Here is a 25,543-nt window from a genome sequence, read left to right on the forward strand (position 1 = left end):
AGAAAAAAAGCAACACTAAAACCATCAAAATAGTAAACAAGTATTTAAATAAAACACATTCTTTGGGAGAGTAGGAAACCCAGAATGCCTAATTCTTTGTAGTTTGCTGCTAGGAGGGCTGGGGGTTTGGCACTCCCTAACACAGCACAATACTATCAAGCTACCCAGTTGTGAATCTTGTTCGAATAGTCCCTTAGAGAGACATTAATTCATATGAAAAGTCATTGGATTCACATGGAATCTGTCCTTTTGGGTAGAAACCCCTGGGGCCGTTGTGTGGCTTGCCAGGGGGAATAGGCCACAGGTGGGATACATCTCAGACATCATCTGCTCGCCCTTTGAGACCTGGGATAAAGTCATTAAAAATCATGAGCTCACTTCTTTTCCTTCCCCATTTCTACCAGATTATAAGCCCTGATTTCACCCTGGGCCAAAATTGAAACAAGTTCACTTACCAGCACCAAGCGTGTTGCTTAATGCTGAAAGATTTGTTCCTGCATGAGGACATTAAATCCTTCAAAATCAACAAGAAGATCAATTTAGATTAATATGAACGCATGTGTTATTTCCAACTAAGACATTGGTTCTCCTTTCCCTAGAGGATAAAAGTGCTGTTACATGGGAACTTAACCTCTTATTTCAAACACTAGCAAATGTTGCTAACCGCTTACAGCTCTACAAATGGCTTGAAATCTAACATCTACTTAGCCAAGTGAATGCCCATAACAAGTGGTCTTACATGAGAAATCGGACTCGGATTCTGAGGGGGAATGCTCAGTTGGGTGACTGGCAAGAACTATGATGGGCAATTCCCAATTGTTGCAAGAATATCCAAGTATTACAAAAACACATAACTTTATGGGACATTACCGAGATGAGAGCTAAGAATATGTATAAAGACGAGTAGAAAATGTGTGGGGGAGGGGTATGATCAGGATGAGGATGCGTTTGATATGTGGTGGTCCTGCCCCATTCTGCAGCAATTCTCGATAGACATTCTCACCCACGTTAAGGAAGTCTTGGGATACCTGAACTGACCAAAACTGATTTCTCTTTTGGGAAAGAAATGAGTGGCCCTGAAGGACATAACTAACATGGACTAGAAGCTATCTGTCACTATGCCATTAATAGCCAAACACCTAATCACCTTTAAATAAAAGACAGTCCCCAGCCAACTCTCACAAATGGGTTTTGAAGCTGTGGCTTCTGATTGCGATGGAGAGACTATTGTGGAACTTGTTGGATCAGAGTGGAGAAATTTGATAACAAGTCTGTCGCCCTCTGTTGTTGTACTTAAACAACGATCAAGTGCCCTGGCCTGCCCTAGGAATCTTTGCTCTTCAACACTTATGAATGACTATAGACTTGACATGTAATCATGAACGATACGGAATCTAAGCACCTCTTAGACTTACACGCTCAATACATGGAGTACCTCAATCTAGTGACTTCCTTCTCAGAAGGTGGAGGTTGCATCTACTTAAAATTACATTTGTAACAAACAACGGAAGTATGGTAGAGGTTTGTTTAACCTTGTTAAAAATGTACAAACATTTGTTTGAAAAAAGCTATGGCAACTTAAATACTAAAATGACCCAACAATGAGAATTTAATATCGGGACCCTAGGGCTGAAATGAGAATAACAGGGTGCAGCCAATACAACTGACACTTCGTATCTCCCCCTGAACCCCCCCAACTGCTTATCAAAATCTTGGAGCACAGCCCCAATCACAGTTCCCCTCTACATAGGTGTGGATTCTGATTCTACCCACAATTCACCCAGCGGTATAGGCTTAAATGGAGTCAAGAGAATTACACGGATAACAAAGCCAGATGTTCATTGTGATGGACAAAAAGACTAGGGGGCCTATTGAGGAGCGGGTCAAAACTATTCCGATTACATGTAAGATGGCTCTTTTTTCTGTATAAGTAAATAATTGCTAAGTTCGATCTGACATTAAGCGACTATGAACAATCCATGTTGAAGAGTGAAATTTTCCCAGTGAAATCAAAAGCAATTTTTCAGATGTAAGAAGAAAATGCAAAGCTCTGAGAAACAACAACCAGCGTGAGAAATGTTTTCATTGACCGGTGTAACTCTCCCCTATTTGCCATAAATCACCATGTGAATATTAATGCTTCCTAAACTCTTTGTAGCGAAATTCCAACATGAAGAACGACCTCTTATTGAAAACTGTCAATTGCCAGTTTAAGGATTTTTCCAAGAATCCTAATATTTTGAAATGCAAATTTCGCTGCTCAATCTCAAATATGGAGGTACAGATTGCGTAGGCTTGGGTGCAAGACCCTGCCCTGCTCTTGCAACAATGGGTCGTACCGAAGTGGCAGCCTGATCAGAGGATGGTTGCTCAAGCTCAGATGTTCCGGGTACCATACTCTCTTGGCCCAATTCAGAGCCACTAGGTTGGTTTGGGCCCAGTCGTTCTTGATCTTCAGAACTCGTGGCATGAGAGGCAGTGGAGGGAAGACATACAGGAGTCCAGTGCTCAACTCTGGTCAGAATGCAATTCAGAGATAGAACCTTCTCAGGTACTCCAACGTGTAAAAGTGCTGACATTTCATGCTCACAGCAGGGGTGAAGAGATCTAGCCAGAAATCTCCCAATTGCAGTATGATGTCCAGTGCCACTTCTGAATTCAACTGCCATTTGTGAACTGGTAGCCATCACATGCTGAGTTTATCCACCGTGGGTGCCAGTTTTTGAGGTGATGGGCTTTTATTGCCTTTACGCGAAGCCTTATAGGGGGGAACAGTTGGGGTTACGGCCTTGCATGCATTGAGAGGCCGTGCTGTGGCTCTGCCTTGTTTGAAGCAATCAAGGGTGGAATTGGCATTCTGGCTAAACAGGCAAAACCTGTTAAAAGAAATATCGATGAGTGACAACTGAATGCCACCGACAACCTGTAGATCTCATTTATATATGGCGCAACAGAACTACGAAACAACCGACTGCTTTGCCTAAACTGTCAGTCACGACCTTATGACATTTTTTTTCCACATCCTGGTAGCCCTGAATAGTCTGCGACAGGTTGGCACAAAATTCCACCAGGACGGCTGGCAAGATCTCTGCAACCATATTCCAAAGAGAACCTAGAATGCTCTACCACCAAAGGCGACTCCACTCCCTTCATGGAGCACGTCAACTTCCAACACCGAACAAACAGCAAAACCACCATCCGAGGTACCCTCGTCTACAGATCTTCAAGACCTCACCCTGACTTCTGCAATGCCATCAATGACTTAATCGCCCCTATCACCATTGACGCGAACCTCTATTTTCCTTGGGGACCTCAACTTACACCTTGAGAACATAGACACCAACACGGCCGGACTCCTAGAAAGTATGGCCAACTTCGGACTTAAACAGCTGGTCCGACCCCACTCAATTTTTCAAAAGCATGTGTGTAGATTGATATTTTATAGTCAATTATAGTATATTGCATATACAAGGGGAATTACACCCAAGAAAAAAATCTCAAACACATGAACAGCGGTTATAGATACATTTTACAAATCTTAAAGGACCATAAGTCAATGTGTAAACTGTCCACATCCTATATACCGTATTTGAATCGGTCTAGCATAGTAGAACAAAGTTACAAATAGCACATTTGTCAATAACTTTTCAAAGGAAATTGGACATTATGTTGACGTTTCGGTCTCTGTACCTGTAAGTCAACGAGACCATCTTCAGGACTGTAGATTTTTTAAAAGGATGGTAAAGACCCCTCCTCCTATGAGATATTAAAAAAAATATATAATATAACAAATATATTTTCAACAAATTAAACATGAATTGGACATCATCCAAACAAAGCACAATATATACAAACACTTGCAGTGATAAGAAAGAATAATAATAAACTTACTAGATATAGCGTGTATAAAGATAGCCCATATTTAAAAGATCGTCTCTATTGTAAGAAAAGGTACACATAGAAATAAAAAAGAAGAAAAAGATTCACTCCATCACCAAAATATCAAAGGGTGATACTAGTTACATAATCATGCATGAATAGAAAGTCGCTGACTTGGTAGTCCCAAAATGGGCAGATGAGCTTTAAAGAATTGCTTCAAAGGAGTCACCGATACCTATAGCACTAGGAAAAGAATAAGTAACAAGAACAAAAACCCTGTGAAAAATACATTTATGGTCATGTAAAACTAGCTGTATATGACCAATATATTAAGAGTACTCACACGACTAATCGTGAAGTCCAAGGGAATTCAGAGGTCCTTTGTGTCAAAGATAACAGGGACCTAATCAGTCAAGACAGACAAATTATTTATTCTATGGTTTATATTCAGTTTCCAGTAAAAAGATAAAGGGTGTATCAGAGGAATATTTCTTATCTCGATAGATTAACTAATACTGAGATAACATAACTTCACGTGAAGACGCTCGGCTTAATGTCTTAAAGACACAAACGTGCACTAACATAGATTCCTAATTGCTGAAGGATAACGACATGACTGCTAGAAAAGATCTATATATAGCATAATCGATCCTTTGAGAGATTAACTCCAATATCACGGCTGTAAATCACAGTTATTAGAAAGCACGTATATGTCTCAGAGAAGTTAGTCAAAGGCGGTCAAAACGAATGCAACACGGCCTTGTAGGTCATGCATTTCTCACGGACACAGACAGATGCGGACCGGGGAAGCCTGGAAGTTTTATTTGTTTAAAGATTACACAGTCTAGAGCGGGATTAGAGAGATTAAAGTCCGCCATATTGGAAGGAGGATTATTCTGAGAGAAATTACGTCATACGACGGACGAAGATGAGAAATATCATGGATAAAAATTCCCATAGACTTAATCAATTTTAATAGTAGTAGGGATCAGAATTTTCTTTAGGGCAGCTACTCCAATAAGGAAGTTCACAGTGATATAGCCTTAGTCAGCCATAACTATGGAGAGGAAAATTTTCAAAAAGTCATGCGTTGTGGAGACTGACGGACTTAGAGCAACATCATTTTAAAAAAGTAAACCTTATAAGGCATCTTGAGGGACTGTGCGTCTTTATCTCATTATATATGTTCTACAAAAAATAAATAAAATGCTAGTCTAAACAGATTATAATGACATTCATCATAAACGTCATCTTTGTAATTATTTGATTAAAAAAATGAAATAGTAATCAAAACGTAAAAAAGCAAAGAGAAAGGGAGGAAAGGAAGACATAGATACCTCCACACGTGGTAGATAGAAAATCCAAATGTAGGAAATATATGAGAGCCCATGAAAAAGTTAATTGATCTAGATGATCCACAAGATATATCCTTATCAATCAGACAGGAAAATACAATACCATGTACAAGATGGATTAGTTACTTACCTGTAATCCTAAGCACTGAATAATCCCCGCCCACATGCAGGATTCCGGAGCATATAGAAATATACATATATGTGTGTATGTTGGGGGCCACAAGTGCCTAGCACCTCCGCGACATACATATATACATGTATATAAATACATAAATATGCAGCCTAACATAGTTCCAATAGGGCAAAAGGCCAAAATTACATAGGTTTTTCTTGTAGAAAGAATCTCCTACATACACCTCGTAATAGAGAACATACACTGTAATAGTGTCATACACGAAACCTTTATTTTCAAAAAGGAAAAACAGGTAATAGCAGACAGTTGGCCCATAGGCTGCATAGATGAATAAACATCACAGTACAGTAAAAAACTGGCACCTTGCCTTTAAGGCTTCCAAGAACCTGGACACCGTGCCTTTAAGACCTCCAGGAGACCCTCTGCTCCCATCATGCACCACAGGTGACAGGTCAGTTCTTTTTTACGGTATACTAACTTGAAGCAACCGGAGTATAAGATGCAAACACTATAGTAACGTACTATAAATGCTCATCCGGGGAGGCGGGAGGGTTGCTTATGACTTTGATGAGTATACCCCTGGAAGAGAACTAGGATTACAGGTAAGTAACTAATCCTTCTCTTCCAGGGGATATTCATTAATAGTCATAAGCATTGACTAGAGTAGCAAGCCCATACCCACTACCTCGCGGACAGAGCATCTTACCATGACATCCAGCAAATACATTTCTCAGTGAGGCTTGCCCAACTTGGGCATCTGCCTGTGTATCAGAATCCAAGCAGTAATGGCGAGTGAAATTATGAACCGAGCGCCAAGTCGCTGCTTTACAAATTTCTGTCATAGGAACATTTCCACGGAGGGCCGTGGTAGAGGCTTCCCCCCTGGTAGAATGTGCTTTGGGTTTGCCCTGAAGAACCTTGTTAGCTAGTTGGTAGGACAAAGATATGCAAGAAACTATCCATCTAGAGCTGGATCTTTTAGAAGCTGCTGAACCGGTATTTATGGCACCATAGTTAACAAATAACCGGTCCGTCTTTCTCAAGGACTAGGTTTTGTCCAGCTAAAATTTCAGTACCCTCTTGAGGTCTAAAGAATAGAGGGACCTTTCCTCCGGAGTAGTGGGATTTGGAAAAAAAGTGGGAAGAGTGATAGTCTGATTGATGTGGGAATCCGAGACCACCTTGGGTAGAAAACTTGGATGGGTTCTCAAAACCACCCTGCTCGCATGAAAAACAGTATAAGGCTCGCTACAACACAAGGCCTGGATTTCACTAACCCTGCGGGCAGAAGTGGTGGCGACTAAAAAGGCAGTTTTCCATGATAAATGCTGCAGAGAAGCCTTGTGAATCGGCTCAAAAGGAGCACCCATAAGTTTTGTAAGGACTATGTTGAGCTCCCAAGGAGGAGATGGACATCTCACTGGGGGGTAAACCTTTTCTATCCCTTCAAGGAAATCTTTTACCACTGGCATTTGGAAAAAAGAAACCTGTGTAGGGGACTTCCTGTATGCAGTGATGGCTGCTAGATGCACTTTAATCGACGGGAACTGCAGACCAGACTTGGCCAAATGCAATAGGTATGGCAACAGTGCCTGCTCTTGACCCTGCACCGGATCATGAGCATTGTCCATGCACCACAAGTAGAATCGCTTCCATTTGAAAGCATAGGATTTTCTGGTGGAAGGTCTCATGGCTTCCTTCAGGACAGTCATACAATCCGCTGGTAAGTTTAAGTGTCCGTATTGAAGGACCTCAGGAGCCATGCTGTCAATCTGAGGGATTGGGATGAAACACTTTCCCCTCGCTCTTGGACAAAAGGTCTGGACGGCAAGGCAACCTCCGGTGTGGCACCTCGGATAATTGTAGAAGGTCCGGGTACCATCACTGACGTGGCCACTCCGGAGCTATCAGGATCATTCTGGTGTTGGTCCTGTAAAATTTGTTGATCACTGCAGGGATCAGCAGAATCGGTGGAAAGGTGTACAGTAATGTCTGAGACCAGTTTATCAAAAGGGCATTCCCTTGTGATCCTGGTTGGGGAACCCTGGATGCAAAGAGAGGGCATTTGGTGTTGGCCATGTCTGCGAAGAGGTTGATGTCTGGCACTCCCCATTGTCGGAAGTTGTCTTGTCCGATTTCGCGGTTTAGCACCCAGTCATTCTCTTCTACGAAGTCTCTGCTTAGTGAGTCTCCTTGAACGTTCATGGACCCCGGAAGGTGAATGGCCACAATGCTGAGGTTCCTTGCGAGAAGCCACTTCCAGATGGTCTGTGATTCCAGAGCAAGAGTTGTCGACCTGGTGCCCCCCTGCTTGTTCAGCTAATACATCATTGTGGTGTTGTCTGTCTGAACCAAAAGGGAGCTGGACTGGAGAAAGGGGTACAGCGACTTGAGATCCAGGTGAACGGCTCTTAACTCCAGGAAGTTGATGTGATACCCTCATTCTGTCTCTGACCAGAGACCTTGTACTTGAAGAGGCCCCATGTGCACTCCCCAACCTTGCAGGGAAGCATCCGTATCTATAGTCTGAGTGGGAATGTCTTGTTGGAATGAGACTCCCTTTAGTAGGTGTGACCGCTTCATCCACCATCTGATGGAGTCTTTGGCTGACTGAGGTAGAGTCACACGGTCTTCCAAGCGACCCCAGACTTGCATCCACTGGTCCTTCAGAGACTGTTGCAGGGGACGCATGTTCAATCTGGCATTGGGGACGATGAATACGCAAGAGGCCATGGAGCCCAACAGCGACGAAACCTGTCTGAATGTGGGATGACGAGCGCTGAGGAGATTGCAACATTTGTCTCGGATTGATGATAACCTCTCTTCCGAAGGACACACGTTTGCCTTTGCGGTATCCAGTGAAGAGCACAGGTAATGGATTCTCTGGGTCGGATTGAAGACCGACTTCTTGAAGTTAACTTGAAGCCACAGTTTGTTCAACAGCTGGATCAGTAGTTGAGGTGATTCTGAAGCAGAGAAGGTGTGGCACTCTTCAGGAGCCAATCGTACAGATGGGGGTAAATGAAGATTTTGCATTTGCGTAGAGATGCTGCCACCTCCGCCATGCACTTCGAGAACGTACGGGGGGCTGATATGAGCCAGAACGGTAGAACTCGGAATTGAAAATGCTGATGGATTACTTGAACGCGGAGAAACCTTCAATGCCTTTTGGACACCGGGATATGGAAGTAGGCGTCCTGCAAGTCTATAGCACACATCCAGTCTCCCTGATGTAGATGAGGGAAGATCTGGTGCAGAGCCAACATCCGAAATATTTCCTTGCGGATGAATTTGTTCAAGAGCCGCAGATCGAGAATTGGTCTGTATTCTCTTATCGGACCTCTTTTTTCGACCAGGAGGTAACAAGAGTAAATGCCTTGTCCTTGCTGTTGCTTTGGAACATACTTTATGGCTTTTTTTGAAGAAGACTGTCCAACAGTAGGTGATGTTGGTTGGATCTTCTTTGAGGAGGAACTGATGGAGGTGGGGCCTTGAACCTCAGCAAGTATCCATTTTGAACAATATTTAGCACCCATTTGTCGTTTGTTATTGATCTCCACTCTTTCAGATGAAAAGTGATACTTCCTCCTACTGGAGTGGCTAACGGGCACGGAGGAAGCCTCTGCTAATTGTTTGGCTGGTTGCTTAGCAGTTGAAGCCTGCTGCCTGGTTCCTCTAACTCTACCAGGTCGTCTTTTATGGAATTGTGACCTCTGCTGCTGCTGATTCTGGGATGACCACTGAGGGGTTTGAACCCTCTGTTGGAAGGAGCGCCTGTCGTAGGGGCGGAACCGTTTGCGCAATTCTTTCCGCTTCTCTAGGCCAACGGCCTTCACAGTGCCCAATTCAGTTTTCATTTTGGCCATCTCATCACCCGCGTGAGACCCAAACAGCGAAGACCCATTGAGGAAAGGTTGACAATCCTCCGTTGGGCATCTGGTTTCAGGCCTGAGAGACGCAGCCAGGCCGAGCGTCTGCAACAGATGCCGTGCGAATAGCCGTGTGCGGCCAGATCAGATGAGTCTGCAGCTGCACTTATCACCTGGTTCGCCACCAAGCCCCCTTCTTGCAGTATCTCCTGAAAGTCCTGCTAGTCTTCTTTCTGGAGTTTGTCTGTGAATCTGGAAAGGGAGTCCCAGAGAGACCTATCCTACCTTCCTAGGAGAGCTGAGGCGCTGGCCACCTTCATAACAGAGGCAGAGGTATTACACATCCTCTTGCCCAGTCAGTCCATATTTTTGCTGTCTTTCTCGGGAGGGACTGACGAGGAAGAAGTCGCAGAGTGTGCCTTCCTGGCCGCCATCAAAATGACTGATTCTGGTGGGGGATAAGAACGTAGGAAAAGCGGGTCCTGCTCTGGGGCTTTATATTTCTTGGCAATACGAGATGGTACTGCGCCCACTGTGGAAGGAGTTAAGAAAGTCTGCATGGCACGCTCTAAGAGGCCTGGGACTAGAGGCAGTAGAGACCTGGTTGACGATCGATGGTGTAACGTCTCAAAGATAACAGATGTGGAGACCGTCGGGGCTGACATACTGATGTTGAGCTCTTTGGCCCATCTGCAGAGAACGTCAGTGAAGGTTCCGATGTCGTCAATCTGGGAAACTCTGGATGGTGGTGTTGCAGACAGATGGTGAATAGTCCTTGATCGAAGATCTGGTGGATCTGGACCACGTTGGTGATCTTCGTCTCCTCCTCTTGAGAGAGAAAACATGATGCGAGCGAGACCGCTCCCATGACCTTGTGTGGCAGGAGAATGGGGACCTTGGCTTTCTCTGGGTTCGTTTCGGAGAGACCCTTGATAATGCCGTTGGAGGAGGACACCTGGAAACACTCGACGGAGAGTGGGAGTAATCTGAATCAGGACTTTCATGACCAGCACCCCCTGTTGTCGTATGACCGGTACCGTCCAGCCATCTTGGCGTAAGATTGAACGGGTGTGACTTCTTAGCTGCAACCGGAGAGCCCTCCGGCAAAATCTGGACAATGTTAATCCCCGAGGATGATGGTCTTCTCAACGTCGAACGTCTTGACCTCGACCTCTGTCACCTCCTCCGAGACGACTACAGGGTTTCTGTCTCTCGATTTCGACCGATGTTTCGACTACGACACCGACTGTGCCGTCCTCGACGTCTATCGCCTTGGCGGTGAGATACTGGAAGACCCTCGTCTCCGCGAAGATCTCGACGTTGTCTTCAACGTCGAACGGCCAAACGGGTGGACAGGAGATTTTGGCGTCATACGTCTCTGGAGCTTCTTCGACGTCAACTTTTTCGACAGTGAGCACCTGGACTGCGATGGGGATCTCAACGTCGTCAGTCGGTAAGCTCTCGGCAGTCTTCGCCGGCGATCCCCTCGACACCAACCTCCGAGAGGGCGGCGGAGTGTTCCTCGCCGTCGCCGGATGTTTCGACGTCTGCTTGTCAGATCTCTCGGGACCATCATACTTTGAGCCCGAAGTATGTCTCGACGTTGACTTACTTTTGTGCGACGGAGAGTGTTGTCGTCTAGACGGCGATCTGTCCCTCGATGCTGAAGAGTGTCATGCCTGCTTCTTCGACGGCGATCTCGACGCCAACGGTGAACAGTCAGGAATCGGTCTCTTTCTGGACTCTGGAGAGGTAGATCTTCGTCTTTTTCGGTGTTCATGATGAGAGGAGGGCTCTTGGGCGCTCCCAAGGCCACTTTTGTGATGACTTTTCCCTCTCTCCAGCAAGGCATGGAGTCTAATCTTTTCCCTGTTCCGAAGAGTCCTTTTTTACCACATGAAGGACATTATTTGAATCATGCTGGCATTGACAGAAAAAATTATGGTAAATTGTCAGAAAGGTTTAAGAAAAAACAACAAGCAGTCAAAAATGTCCAAAAGTAAGAGAAAAAAACAATTTCTGACTAAAGATAATCAAAAACTGTCGAGCTCAACTCCAGGATCCTCACAGAAGGAGCCAGAAAAAAGAACTGACCTGTCACCTGTGGTGCATGATGGGAGCAGAGGAGCTCCTGGAGGTCTTAAAGGCATGGTGTCCAGGTTCTTGGAAGCCTTAAAGGCAAGGTGCCAGATTTTTCCTGACTGTGAGGTTTATTAATCGATGCAACCTATGGCCCAACTCCCGATTACCTGTTATTCCTTTTTGAAAATAAAGGTTTCTTGTATGACACTATTACAGTGTATGTTCTCTATTACAAGGGGTATATAGGAGATTATCTTTGTACAAGAAAAACGTATGTAATTTTGGTATTTTGCCCTACTGGAACTATGTTAGGCTGCATATTTATGTAGTCATATACATGTATGTCGCGGAGGTGATAGGCACTTGTGGCCCCCAACATACACATATATATGTATATTTCTATATGCTCCGGAATCCCGCACGTGGACGGGGATTATTCAGTGCTTATGACTTTGATGAGTATCCCCGGGAAGAGAATAACAGTTTATTCAACAAAAAAAATTATGACTTGGGATTTGATTGTAATTACTATGATAATCTTACATAGAGAAAATATATTTTTTTTTAACAGTTTATGCTGTACATATCTGTCCATTCTGATCTTAACAAGGCAAAATCACAGTGATGTCAACTAATTTTAGTAGTATGAATGAAAGTATTGCAGGATCAACTACAAGAAAACGCCTGAATCTATAACCGTGAATAGTATTGTATGTATTGAATTTATTCAAATACAAGTAAAATATATCGAAAAATAACTTCCTATTTAGGATGTTATAATAAAGAAAATGTTTGCCATTCAATAGAGATTTTGAGGCCCTTTCTAACACTGACCGTTTTCCTAATCTATTTTCTTTCATTGTCAAGGAACGATCTATATTTGGGGATCTGATGGTTGATTTTGCAACATCAATCTCCCACCATTTGATGTCTTTCTAAGTGTGTTTAAGTCATATATAATGTTCAACCATTGGTGCATGATCAACTCAGCGCCTGATCCTAGATTGGTGTTGAAGTATACGCTTTCTTATTGGTTGAGTTGTTTTACCTATGTATGGAAGACCACACAGACACTCAAGGCAATAATTAACATTACATGTATTGCAGTTATAGAATTGTTGATCATTAATCACAAAGGACTTTTCTATTATCTTGGTAGTGTTGCATACTACACAGTTATTGCACTTAATGTCTAACTGATGCAATTGAAACATTTGTTGAATACTAGGTAAAGTCGGTTCAACATAAGCTCGAACCAATTTATCTCAGAGTATGGCCTCTTTTGAAAGCAAAAAGTGGGTTTTCACAGAAGATTGGATCACCAGAAAGTAAAATCCAATTTTCACATACACTTTGTTTTTAACTTGTTTGACAATGTGCCAAATGTAGAGACACTAATCTAACAGGATTGCTCAGGTCTTGTTTTAATATCCAAAAGAGCTTCTCTGTTGTTATACTATGCTCTTTTTAAGGATCTTCGTAGAAGTCTAGATGGATAACCACGTGCTTGAACTTTCTCTGTAAGCTTTTTGGCCTCACAGAAGTAAGCAACTTTTTTGGCATAGTTTATTCTCAGACAAAGAAATTGCCCAAAAAGCAATTTATCTTTCAATGCCTATGGGTGGTGGCTGTTGAATTTTAATAATGTGTTTCTATCTGTGGTATATTAGTGTTTTAAAATTGAGTTACATCCCGAAATAATCGGCGCCCAGGTGGATTTGTCAGATTTTAATGCATCTTATGCAATATATATACATTGCAGGTACTATTGAATTTGTATTATTCAAGAATGCAGCCTCTCTTTCACTTAACCATCCCTTGTCAAAGGTTTTAAACCCCATATTAAAACCTTTAGCCCATTATGCAGACTTTTCCTCATTAGACCTTTTGCAACTAACCATCCTAGCTTCATTAGAGACACAACAGCAGTGATTAAATCTATAGAAAACCATAAATGTAATCCCCTGGAAGAAATACTTGTAACCATGGATATCGAGAGTTCGTACACAAATATATCACAGAAAGCGGTTCTTCAGATACTTGAAACACTTCTAGAAACTATAACACGTCCCCATCAAGTTCCTACATCCTTTATCCTTGAATGTACAGAAAGAGCCCTAAATTACAAAAAAAATGGTTTTCGAAAATCAATTCTAAGAACAAACTAAAGGCGTAGCAATGGGGGGAATTTTTTTACCCTAAAATAGAAAATATCTATGTTTCTGGCTTTGAATCTAAATATCGAGAATGTTGATAATCCATACAGATGATATATTGGAAAAGGGATGAGATGCAATGATGTGTTTTTCATCTGGAAAAGGTTAGGATGATGTACTTCAATTCTGTAAACGGATCAATGGATTGAATTTAAATCTTACATTCACTATTGACTGTAATAACTACAGTATGAATTTCCTAGACATCTGAATTAAGACAGAAGAAAACAAGCTGTATACCCTCTTTATACAAAGCGTACAACAAGAAACACATTACATTTCAACAGCCACCACCCCATAGGCATTGAAAGATAATTTGCCTTTTGGGCAATTTCTTCATCTGAGAAGAAACTGTACCAAAAAAAGATGATTACTTCTGTGAGGCCAAAAAGCTTAAAGAGAAAATTCAAGCACATAGTTATCCATTTAGACTTCTACGAAAGATCCTTAAAAAGAGCATGGTATAACAGAGAAGCTCTTTTCGATATTAAACCAAGACCCGAATAATCACGTTTGATTTGGCACATTGTCAAACAAGTAAAAATAATTGTGTGTAAAAATTGGAATTTATTTTCGGGTGATCCAACCTCCTGTGAAAGACCACTTTTTGCTTTCAAAAGAGGCCCTACTCTCAGAGATAAATTGGTCTGAGCTTATGTTGAACCAACTTCACTTAGTATTCAACAACTGTTTCAAATGGCACTAATTGTTGGACATTATAAGTGCAATAACTTTGTAGCATGCAACACTACCAGGAGAATAATATAAACCTTTGTGATTAATGATTAGCAATTTTCAGTTAAACAATTCTGTCACTGCAATACATGTAATGTTAATTATTGCATTGAGTGTCCGTGTGGTCGTCCATACATAGGTAAAACAACTCAATCGATAAGAAATATTATACTTCAACACCAATTTAGGATCAGACGCCAATTTATCATGCACCAATGGCTGAACATTATATACAACTTAAACACCCTTGGAAAGACATCAAATGGTAGGTGATTGATGTTGCAAAATCAACAATCAGATTCCCAAATATAGATCGTGCCTTGACAATGAAAGAAAATAAATGGATTTGGAAAACATAACGTGCTAGAAAAGGCCTAGAAATCTCTGTTGAATGGCAAACACTTTATTTATTATAACATCCTTAATAGGAAGGAATGTATTGATATACTGTACATGTATTTGAATAAATTCAGTATATACAATACTATTCACGGTTATTCAGGTGTTTTCTTGTAGTTGATCCTGCAATACTATAATTCATATCATGATTAGGAATAGTTTTTTCAGAATAAGTTGACATCACTGTAATTTTGAATAATTAAGATAAGATTGGTCAGATATGCACAGCATATATATGAAAAAACTGTCAAAAAATATATATTTTCTCTATGTAACATTATTATAGTAATTAAAAGCAAATCACAAGTATAAGTTTTTTTGGGTGAAGAAACTGTTAATCTTGTACAAGGTATTGTATTTTCCTGTCTGATTGATAAGGATATATCTGATGAATCATCTAGCTCAATTAACTTTTTCATTGGCTCTCCCATATATTTCCTACATCTGGGTTTTCTATCTACCACATGTGGCGGTATATACGTCTTTTCCTGCCTTTCTTTGCATTTTTACATTTTGATTACTATTTCTTTTTTTGTATCAAATAATTACAAAGATGACATCATTTATGATGACCATCATAGTCTGTTTAGACTGCCATTTAATTCGTTTTTCATAGAATATATATACGAGATAAAGACCGTACCTACAAGCCCGCGTCTAATTAGTTTTGAATGCCTTTGATTAACGACACACAAGTACTTTCTAATAACAGTGATTTACCGCTGTGATATTGGAGTTAATCTCTCCAAGGATTGATTATGCTGTATATAGATCTTTTCTAGCAGTCATGTTGTTATTCTTTCACCAACTCGGACTCTATGTTGGTGCACGTTTGTGTCGTTAAGACATTAAGTTGCGCGTCTTTGTGAAGTTATGTTCATCTCAGTATTAGTTAATCTATTGAGGTAAATATACCTATGAAATACCCTGCATTTTCTTTACTGGAAACTGAATATACATCATCGAATACATAATTGGTCTTTGACAGATTAATTAATGCCCAAATATCAGTTCTGTCCCAGTTATCTCTGACACATGGGACCCCACAATTCCTTCTGACTTTGCGAATAGTCGTGCGAGTACTCTAAATAATATGGGTCATATACAGCTAGTTTTATATATGACCACAAAACATTTTTTTTTTTTTTTTACAGATTTTTTTTCCTAGTGCTTTAGATATCAGTGACTCCTTTGGACCAATTTTTCACAGCTTATCTGTCTATTTTGGGACTAATAAGTGAGCAACTTGCATGAATGTAACGAGTATCACCCTTTGATCTTCTGGTGATGGGTGATTCTCTTTCTTTTTTTATTTGTGTGTGCACCTTTTCTAACAAAAGAGATGGTCTTTTAAATTTGGGTTTTCTTTATACACGCTATTTCTAGCAAGTTTATTATTCTTTCTTACCACTGCAAGTGTTTGTATATATTTTGTTTGGGTGATGTCCAATTCATGTTTAGTTTGTTGAAAATATATTTGTTTTATTATATATTTTTTGATTATCTCAAAGGAGGAGGGGTCTTTACCATCCTCTTAAAAAACTCTAAAGTCCTGAAGATGGTCTCATTGACTTCCAGCTACAGAGACCAAAACGTTGAGGAAATGTCCAATTTCTTATGAAAAGTTATTAACAAATGTGCTATTTGTAACTTTGTTCTACTATGATGGACAGTTTCAAATACTGTATATAGGATTTGGACGGTTTACACATTGACCTATGGTACTTCAAGATTTGTAAAATGTATTTATAACCGCTGTTAATGTGTTGTCAGAGATACATTTTTTGGGAACCCCTTTGTATATACAATATTTACAAAATACGTTTTAGAATATAAAAAATGAATCTACACCTGCTTTTGAAAAATTATTCATTTTTGAAATCTTCTTTACTTAATACTTTTCTTCTTTTTGGATTGAATTTGGAATAACTGTGAATTTAATTTCTGTTGTCATTATTTGACATTGAATTTGAAAAAATCTGATAAATCAATTCTTGGTGTGTCATAGGGAATTAATTGGGATTATCCTGCTACTGTTAGCTTGAATGAGCAGGCTCTCAGGAGTAGGGTGGTGCGTCATGAAAACAAGATCACTCAGAGCAGGTTTGTGCAATCATGCTACCGGTCTATTTACAAGTGAGCAAGGTTTATCCCAGATGCCCATTGGGGTGTCAGTGGGGTCTTTGTTGAATTGCAGCAAGGGTTCAGATGGGGTCTTCCCAGGGGTCAAAACTTCAGTGAGGACATCGGTATTCACCTCAACAGATGGCAACTAAGTCCAGAAATTCAGCTGCTGGTGTGATAACTAAAGCAAATGAGGCGGTCTCTACCGATGAAGGACCAGGGGTAGGGACACAGCCCTCTGTCAGGAGAAGTGTCCAATCCACCACTGACATCTGGGAAACCGTATTGTGGGAGAAATTCATCTCCATCAACTCCACTGTCACCAAAGGCTGGATGGTTTTGGTCTGAGCCCAATCCAAAAGTTGTTGTGAGCACTGGCGGAAGGATCCTAGGCAAAGTGCTGTTTTGTCAGACTCTGAGTCAACTGGGGCCAGTCGTGTTGGAACTGCTCCAGAATGAAACCTTGGCCAAAGTCACAACTCGGTTTGGAGATAGACACAGCAATAGGATCAGTGGTGTTATCTGTTGGGGTGGTGGTATCGAGGTGGCAGGAAAAGGAGAGCATGTGGTCTGACAGCTAGACTGCAGACTTTGAAGCTGGGAAACCAAGGTTCGAGCCTCGGGGTCGACTCCACATCCTGTTATTCTGGGCAAATCACTTAATCTCCCCAAGCCCACCAAAAAACATGAATGTGTCCTTGTGTAACGTAACCGGTGCTCATGTAAAGCGCTCCAATACCTTCAGGTCGAGTTCATGCTATATAAATCTGCAACAACAAAAAAAAGACGTGGATTGTGGTGCCAGACTTTGAGTCTGGTTCAGTAGGCACAGAGAGCGCAGAGGATGGATCTGAAAGTGGTAACCTGACTAGTGGCCTCTGAGGACCCTTGGTGCCTGAAGTCACAACAGAGAGAGCAGTGGCAGGGTGCCAAAGATTCACAAGACAACGTTTTTGAAAGTTTTAATCTGTTGTGACATTGCAGTGAGCCCTCGAAATTCAAGGTACATCAGGCTCAGCAGTGGGATTGGCACCATGGAGTAGGACAAAGAGAGGAATTAAGCGGCACCCTGACGTACTCTTGACTTCTCAGAGGGAGAGTGGTGAGAATAGGACGAGTCCCATAAGGCCTTCTTAAACAACTTCTTGTACTTCCACATGCCATAACACTTGGACCATGAAGAAAACCAGTCGCAGGAGAGGTCTGAGAGCGGGAACGGGTCTGTGCTCTCGACTTCAAGTGGCATTATAGTGACTTCCTGCTGTGCTTGGTGACATATAACTTGACTTCATGATCACGGATCACCATGGAATGTATAAGCTTGCACTCCTCTCAAGATGTGAAATCGTAACCCAAACATCGGAGACACAGCTTACTGGAATCTGTTACACACCTCTGCTTGTAACAGTCCCTATAGAGTTTAAACTCAGTAGTTTTAGGGGGGAGGGGGGGGGGGGGGGACATGCTCCGTTGAACACTGGAAAAAAGAATTCTGAGAAAAAAACAGCCCACTGAGAAGGAAAAGTAGGGAGCTAGCTCTGGGTCCGCATACAAAGGAGAGTAAAGAAAGCAACTGACGTTAGTGTACTTGGGTGGGACTTAAATGTGCCTCCTGCTGTCCATTCTATGGCTATTTACCAGAAGCGCAGGGGCTACTGAGAAAAATCTTCCGGATCCGGTCTGGCATCTGGGGAAATTCTTAAGTGCAGAAATCTGTGTTTAGAAGCATCCTCCAGAACTACAGTACTATGGCTCTGTGCTTCACATGAACAACTAGAGAAGAGACACAATCTATGCACCTGAGCTTCCTATGAGGTACCAAGGTGTAGCTATGATTTGCTGTATTTCCTGTATGAGCTTTGCGTTCAGGCGAACATGTATTGATGAACAGGTATTTGTGTGACAGTGCTTCCTGTTCACCAAAGAGGAGACTATTTTAATTATCAAATCAAAGAAAGGTGTGTATCAATAAAGCCCCTGTGCTTCCTATCCCAAGGCAGAAAGAGCATTTATTGTCAGTTCCACAGGGAGGGTGAACTGGTGTTAGGGTGAGCAGTAATACATAACACTTATGGCAAAATTCCAGATACATGATCCTACAGTTTTCTTGACTATGATAATTCTGTTCTTATTGGTTTATCTCCTTTGCTCTCTGAACTGTGTAAAGCTTACCCTTCCTCTCTGGTCACTACTTTAGCCTGTATGTTTGACCTAATAGGATATTATTGGTACTATTGCTCCGCTCTCTGTATACATGTAAAGAGCTCTGATACCCGCAAGGGTCATATTCACGATATACAAAACAAAATAAATAAATAAAATAAATCATTGGCTTGAAACTCAAGTCACTGCAAAGACGGGTCCTAAGGCACATCTCATCCCACACTGATTCCACTAAAACTCTCTCTTTGACAGTTTGGACAATTCATGCTGTGCTCAGACTAGCTTTTCTAAAGGAGAAAACAAATGGTTATAAAAATGCTTGCATGTGGGCTACAAAACAGCAGTTCACCTACGATCATCCTCTACTTCTACAGTCAATTCTCTCATCATACTATAGGATCAACCTCGAGAGCTTATAATGTCAGTCATGTTAGTTTTAAATTCTTGCAGAGGTGCACGGAAAGAGGATGAGTGAAGGACACGAGATACTGAGAAATTCAGTCCCACATTTGGCAAATCCAGAGGAAGCAGAAGAAACATTTTCAAATCATTGGACTGGACATGTGCTCAAGCAGCTATCCTCACTGCAGGGAAAACAGCTTTGTGCCAACACAATTCTAAAGCAAAATCAGTTATTAACCAGTTCTAAAACCACTTGCATGCCACCCCAGAACATTAAGAACATGCATTAAACAATTTCCTATCATCAGGCATCCAGATTGTGCGGCCATGCTTACCTGTTCCAGAGGCGTTAAACATCATAATCAATTAAGTCACAATGCCCAATCATCCCCATAAATGCATCATTTTATGAAACATTTTTTACAGTGTGAAGGAGAAACCCATTACCAAGCATGTGGCTTAGGTGGGATATTTGGGGGGCCAAAGCCACCAACTGAATCGCAAAGGCACTGACAGACGGACATTTAATTGAGCGGACCATACATGAAGAGTGATGCGAGCCCTCAAATCAAGCCTCCTGCCATAGAAATGGCACTGCAAAGCCTGGGCAGTGCAGGCACCATACTACAAAGGTGCTGCCCATGGCCTGAACAATGGCTGACTTGACCACCCCTTCCAACCGCCCTCCGCAAACAGCTGAGATGAGCGGTTGAGAGCTCACCTTGGTGTAGTGGGTCCTGCTGATGCAGGTGTAGGTGTGAGTGTATGTGCGAGTGCTGGTGATGATGAGGAGTGACGTTGAACATCTGTAGCCGCGCCAACGGATCGTTGGACAGCGACGCCATCCGCTCGGCATGGATCCGCTCAGCCGCCAGTCTCTCGGGATAGCTCATGTCAGGCCGCAGCTGAGGGCCTGCCAGTGTGAGTCTCTCCCGCTCCAAGGGGTTCAGACCCGGATGGAAGGAAGCAAAGGGATGATGACCTGGAGATGGGGCCATGGCGAGCGCTCCATGTCGGGCGAAGTGTTCCATGGGGTTGGCAGCAGGATGGAGCTGATCCATCTCTGGGGGTTTCACCTCGAAGCCGGGCTTCATCCTCTCTCGTAACTCTCTTTCTCGTAGCTCTCGTTCTCTCAGCTCACGCTCCCTCAGCTCTCTCTCTCGCATATTGGGGTCCATGTTGTAGAGACCAGGCATGTGATAAGCCAAAAGAGGATCATTGGGGTTTAGTGAAACGAAAAAAGGGTGGTTGCGGTTGGTAGGAGACATGACATGGGGGCGGGCATACTCGCTCAGCGTCCGTAGGGCTGGGGTATCTGGTCCAATATAAGGTGGGACAGCAGCAATGGTCGTTGGTGGTGGCTCAAAGGAAGGCCTGATATGAGATGGTGTGCCATGCTGCCCGTCACCAAGGCGTCCTTCATGAGAGGAGCTGGATGCTTTCTGCTGTGAAGAAAATAAAGATGCATGAGGGTGGAAGGTTGGTGCAAGTTCAACTAATGAAAGAAGGACAAAGTACACAAACACATGGAAATATAAACTTAGATAACATTGCATAGTGCTCTTTGTGAAAAGGCATAGTGACCAGTCAACTAAGAAATATCAATGCAACTTGTTCCAAGGAACCAGTTTGTGTGTGCATAAATGATCTTAAAAACCAATGACTCTAGACATCAGATTTTCAACATGTATCCAGGACAACACGATCCAAATCAGTACATCAAGATTTCTAGATAAACCAGCTTTGTGTAAATTAATCTGAATTGAACACATTTAAATATTAGTATAACTAATCCTTAAAGTCTGGTTGACAACTTGTTTTGACAAGGGGTTAAAAGCATCTCCACAATACTTAACCAAATGGCCAATTAGAGTATCCTGTTATGTGTTACCAAAGTGCGAAGAGCAATAAGTATCACCGTAAATACACTCAATGAAAATTACATATAGGTATGCAAGATATGAAGAGCAGATGCATGGTGTATATTAAAAGGAAATTGGCACGCGGCCAAGATGGCGCCTCAGAGAGGTGCATAGCTCCAACTGCAGCATAGGGCCTTCTGTATTAGCAAGAATCCTGCCTGCATAAGCTCGGACAAACTACTCCATGTGCAAATAAAAAACACCTCTATTTGGTGGTCTGCAAGCAGGTTGGCCTATTGTGGCCAAATGCCTGTGGGTACGGTGGGGCCATGGGACCTAAGTTGCGGTTGAGTCAGCTCAATCGACCTGGCTGCTGAATCCAGCGTGTGGCAGTACCTGTTACTAAAGGCTGGGAGGAAGATAGGTGCTCACAAAGGAGACAGGAGTTGCAGTGAGGGATGAATAAGCACCTGCCCCCTGTCATGCTCCCTCCCTTAAGCATCCATATGGCTATTGGTGCAGAATCCAGCCCAAGAGGACAAGAGTTTGCGAGGGAAGGCCAGGCGCCAGCGGAGAAACCCTGCGAATCCATCAATATTCAAAATGGGAAAGTATATCTGGTATTGCAGGCACAGTGGTGTTGTCAAGTACTCATCCCAGACAAAGCAAGGAGCATTTTAGGAAGAAAAAAACACTTTGCAGGGCATTAAGATGGCAGTATGTTGAACAGACAAATGCAGGGGGGGGGCGCGTGTACAGATTTTACAGACTGTTGAGTGGCAAGCATAAGATGCAGGAAGCCTTGAAACCAAAAGTTGCTCCCCACCATAGTCCCTATTATTGTCAATCAAATAACTGATGTACATTGTGGAGCTGGGGCGTATGTACATTGAGTGGCTTGAAGTCTTTGCTCTGCAGCTATCTGCCCTCAAAGGACAATGGTAGGGGGTGATTTTTTATGTGACCTACACATACAGTACCTTTGTGCGAGGGGCATGTATTTTCATTTTATACATAATGCTGTGTTGGACAGATACAGTCTTCCACTTCCTGACACTGAGCAGATAAGAATGACAACTCCTAAAAATGAACTGAAAATAGACACCTACAGGACGCATGTAGGATGGTGCCCTACAGAATACTAAGACACAAGATTAGATCTAGGCACTTTTGTCAGAGAGTAGTGAACATAGAGTATTTGGTTTGTACTCTTTCTTACCAAAAGCCTCTCAAGATGGAGATAAAGAAGGGTAGGAGCAGGGCCTCGATCAAAATATGGAGGCTCTGCACGGAAATACTGTATTGTGCTCCTTTCAAAGAGATCATTGGTGACCATATCATGCATTACTTCACAAATAATGAGGGGTCAGCCACGGCTAGAATCATGGAATGTCTTAAAGGCGGTCATTATATTTAAACCACCTGGGGAGTTAAGATTATGTTACATAAGGACATGTTGGACGCAGAACTTGACATTTATCAATCTGAAACTAGTGGTTACACAATCTGCCACTGTACAACAACTTCACAACTGAGGGTGGAGATACCAGGATTTGCTGGGAAAGTTGGCGACAGTAGACTATAGGGGATATGTAGCAAAATAGCAGACAGAGGGAATCATGCAGACAGACTCCTGGCTTATTTATTGAAGTCGGGTATTTCTAGGCCCGAGATTGGTGCTATCAGGACTTCACGGGAAAGTTATTAATTCTCAATCAAGATATTAATAAGGCCTTCATAGATACCATAGGTAATTTATTTGCTCTTAGAGGAGTAGAGCGATTTTCCCTATGCACCTATGTAGATCCATTACAAATAAAGGATGTACACAATGCTATGGCTCAAACAACATGAACAAGATGCCAGTAATAAGTGGATGAGTTCCAAGAAGCATATAAAGCCATACTGGCACAACAAAAAACTAGCTATAGCTATGTATTTATCAGCTAGACACCCTGGAGAATTGACAAGTCTATGAGAGATGCACTAACATTGGGTCTTCCCTAAGCACAATCCCTTTTTGATGTTTGTTCCCATATAAATCACTTACTGAATATGGACTACAAGATTATTAGTCATATATTGGCTAGTACGTTATTTCCTATAAGACAATAGTGCAGCCAGACCAAAACGGAATCAGACCTGGGAGAAATACTTTCTTTAATCTCAAATGCATGTTCTATCTGATAAATGGTGCCCTCGGGAAGAGCAGGCTTGCAACTAGTAGTTCTTTGGCTACAGCGAAAGCTTTTGACACACTAGGTTGGCCTTATCTTATGTTAATCTTTAAGAAAATAGGAATAGGGCCAGAGTTTCTGGGGTGGGTCCAGTTGAAATGAAATGAAATGAAGCAGATGGCAAGAGCAAGGACAGGCTTGACCATTTTGGAACAGATGGAAGTTCGCAGAAGCACCAGGCATGGGTGTCCTTTGTCTCCCATTATCTTTGCTTTTGGGTATAGAACAGCTGGAGTGTCAGACACCAGGGCTCAAGAATGGTGAATTAAATTAGCGGACAGGTGGCAGATTGTATCACTGTAGGCTGATGACACTTTTGTTTACCTACACAGGCCTTGAGAAACTTAGCCAGGTGGAATGGCTGTACTGGATGAATTGAAGAACATGTCCAGCTTAAAATAAACAGGGCTAAATCATGGTTGTTTCGGCTTAGTCAGGGTTCAATTAATCACCCTGAAGACTTCCTATCCACAAATCTGGAGTGGAGGCCCAATATGTCTACTTAGGAGTAATCATGTACCAAACTCATCAAGGGTAATTTAGGACAAGTCCTTGCGGCCACGCCCCAATCCCTACTTTTGGACTGCTCTTCCACTTCCCCGTGTTGGCTGAGTGGCAATTGCTAAGATGCTGGTACTGCAGAGGCTGATCATGGCGACTGGCCCCTTTACTTCGGTTGTTACAGGGACCATGTTTTTAAGTTTGGGAGCACTCTTTTCTTTAAGGAGTTTCTCTTCGTGCAGGCACGAAGTGCGCTGCTTCAGCTGGTCATAACTTTCTTTCTGGTGCGTGAGGTACATAGCAGGTTGTTGCCTATTGAAGACCCCTGCAACCCCCCTCCCGGTATGTACAGTAGAAGGTTCCGAGAAGCGCTTGACTTTGGGAATACCAGTGGCTTGTGGCAGGGGCGGGGGCGGGCACCCTTTAAATAGGCACCCTCTGGATTGGAGGATAAACGGCTTTATTCCTCGGGGGTCTGCCGCGGAGAGGGGTGTAGCAGGCTGAGACTTCCCGTTTTGAGGGACGTCCTTGTCACTACCTTTATTCTGTAGCCCTGCAGCGTACCCTCCACATGAGCCTCATTTAAAGGGTCCGGCCCCATTAATCTCGTTATTGCACAAAGAGCCTGCGACTCTCTAAATAAGTTTTTCACTCTGATGAGTTCAAACAATGTGGTGAATGCGGGCAGCGATAGCGCCTCGATGTCAGTGGCTCTTCATTAAACCACAGGAATAAGGTACGTGAAAGCTCTGCTCCACACCTACAAACAATTGTGGGCAGAAAGCCACACCACTCAGAGTGCGAATTGGGGTATTTAGAGAGGGGTATTTGATGAGAAATGGGTATTTTAAGACTAGTGTTTCAGACAGGAAGTGAAACTTGGTGTAGAAGCAGCAGAGAGCGGAATCCTCTCTGCTGAGTAAAGGTGGGTTAATTCCTGTAAGTGATGGCCCATCAAAGCAGTCTTATCAGCATTGTGCTTCTTTTGCACAGACTGACAGAAAAGTGGATTCTTGTCTTTTTACTTGTGACGGGAGTTGTTGAGGTGGATGCTGTGTTTTTTATTCTGTGTATTTGAAATGTATAGTAAAATATATTGCTTGTAGAACAAGTTACTTACCTTCGGTAACGATGGATCTGTAAGAAACATTAGTTAGTTAGATTCCTCACCTTAGAAAATCCCCAGGCGTCAGACTGGAAACCCGGAAAGTTTTGTAGCAATACCCCTTGCGCGTCGCTAGACGTCGTCTGCGGCTCCGCGTCCGTCGTTGGCGTCGTGCGCCAGAATGACGTCGTCGGAGTACTTAGACGCCGCCCTCGTGTGCTGACGTCAGTTCTTGTACATAGCTTTCCGCGCCAGGGACGCTGAGCCATGCAAGAGACCGACACTGGTGCCAAAAAATCTAGGGCCCTGAAAGGGAGAACCTTAACCCTAGATGTCGGTTCGCAGAACGGGGAGGCTGGGTGGGTCGATGAGGAATCTAACTAACTAATGTTTCTACAGATACATCGTTACCGAAGGTAAGTAACTTGTTCATCTGAGAGAAACACGTTAGTTAGATTCCTCACCTTAGAATAGATACCCC

General features: G+C 42.6%; 1 protein-coding gene across 20 annotated transcripts in view; it reads right to left on the reverse strand.

Moving 5' to 3' along the window:
* RERE (arginine-glutamic acid dipeptide repeats) overlaps window positions 1-25,543 on the reverse strand; it is a 1,190,399-nt gene that overhangs the window by 61,359 nt on the left and 1,103,497 nt on the right. For 15 of the 20 annotated variants that reach the window (XM_085609709.1, XM_085609700.1, XM_085609696.1 and 12 more), the window contains one exon: window positions 20,079-20,802. In XM_085609709.1, the coding sequence (XP_085465835.1) occupies window positions 20,079-20,802 (724 nt within the window). The remainder of the gene's footprint in view (window positions 1-20,078; window positions 20,803-25,543) is intronic. The other 5 variants (XM_085609712.1, XM_085609701.1, XM_085609710.1 and 2 more) reach the window with 1 other exon arrangement.

Source organism: Triturus cristatus, chromosome 1_2, assembly GCF_964204655.1.
Source record: "Triturus cristatus chromosome 1_2, aTriCri1.1, whole genome shotgun sequence".
Classification (NCBI taxonomy): domain Eukaryota; kingdom Metazoa; phylum Chordata; class Amphibia; order Caudata; family Salamandridae; genus Triturus; species Triturus cristatus.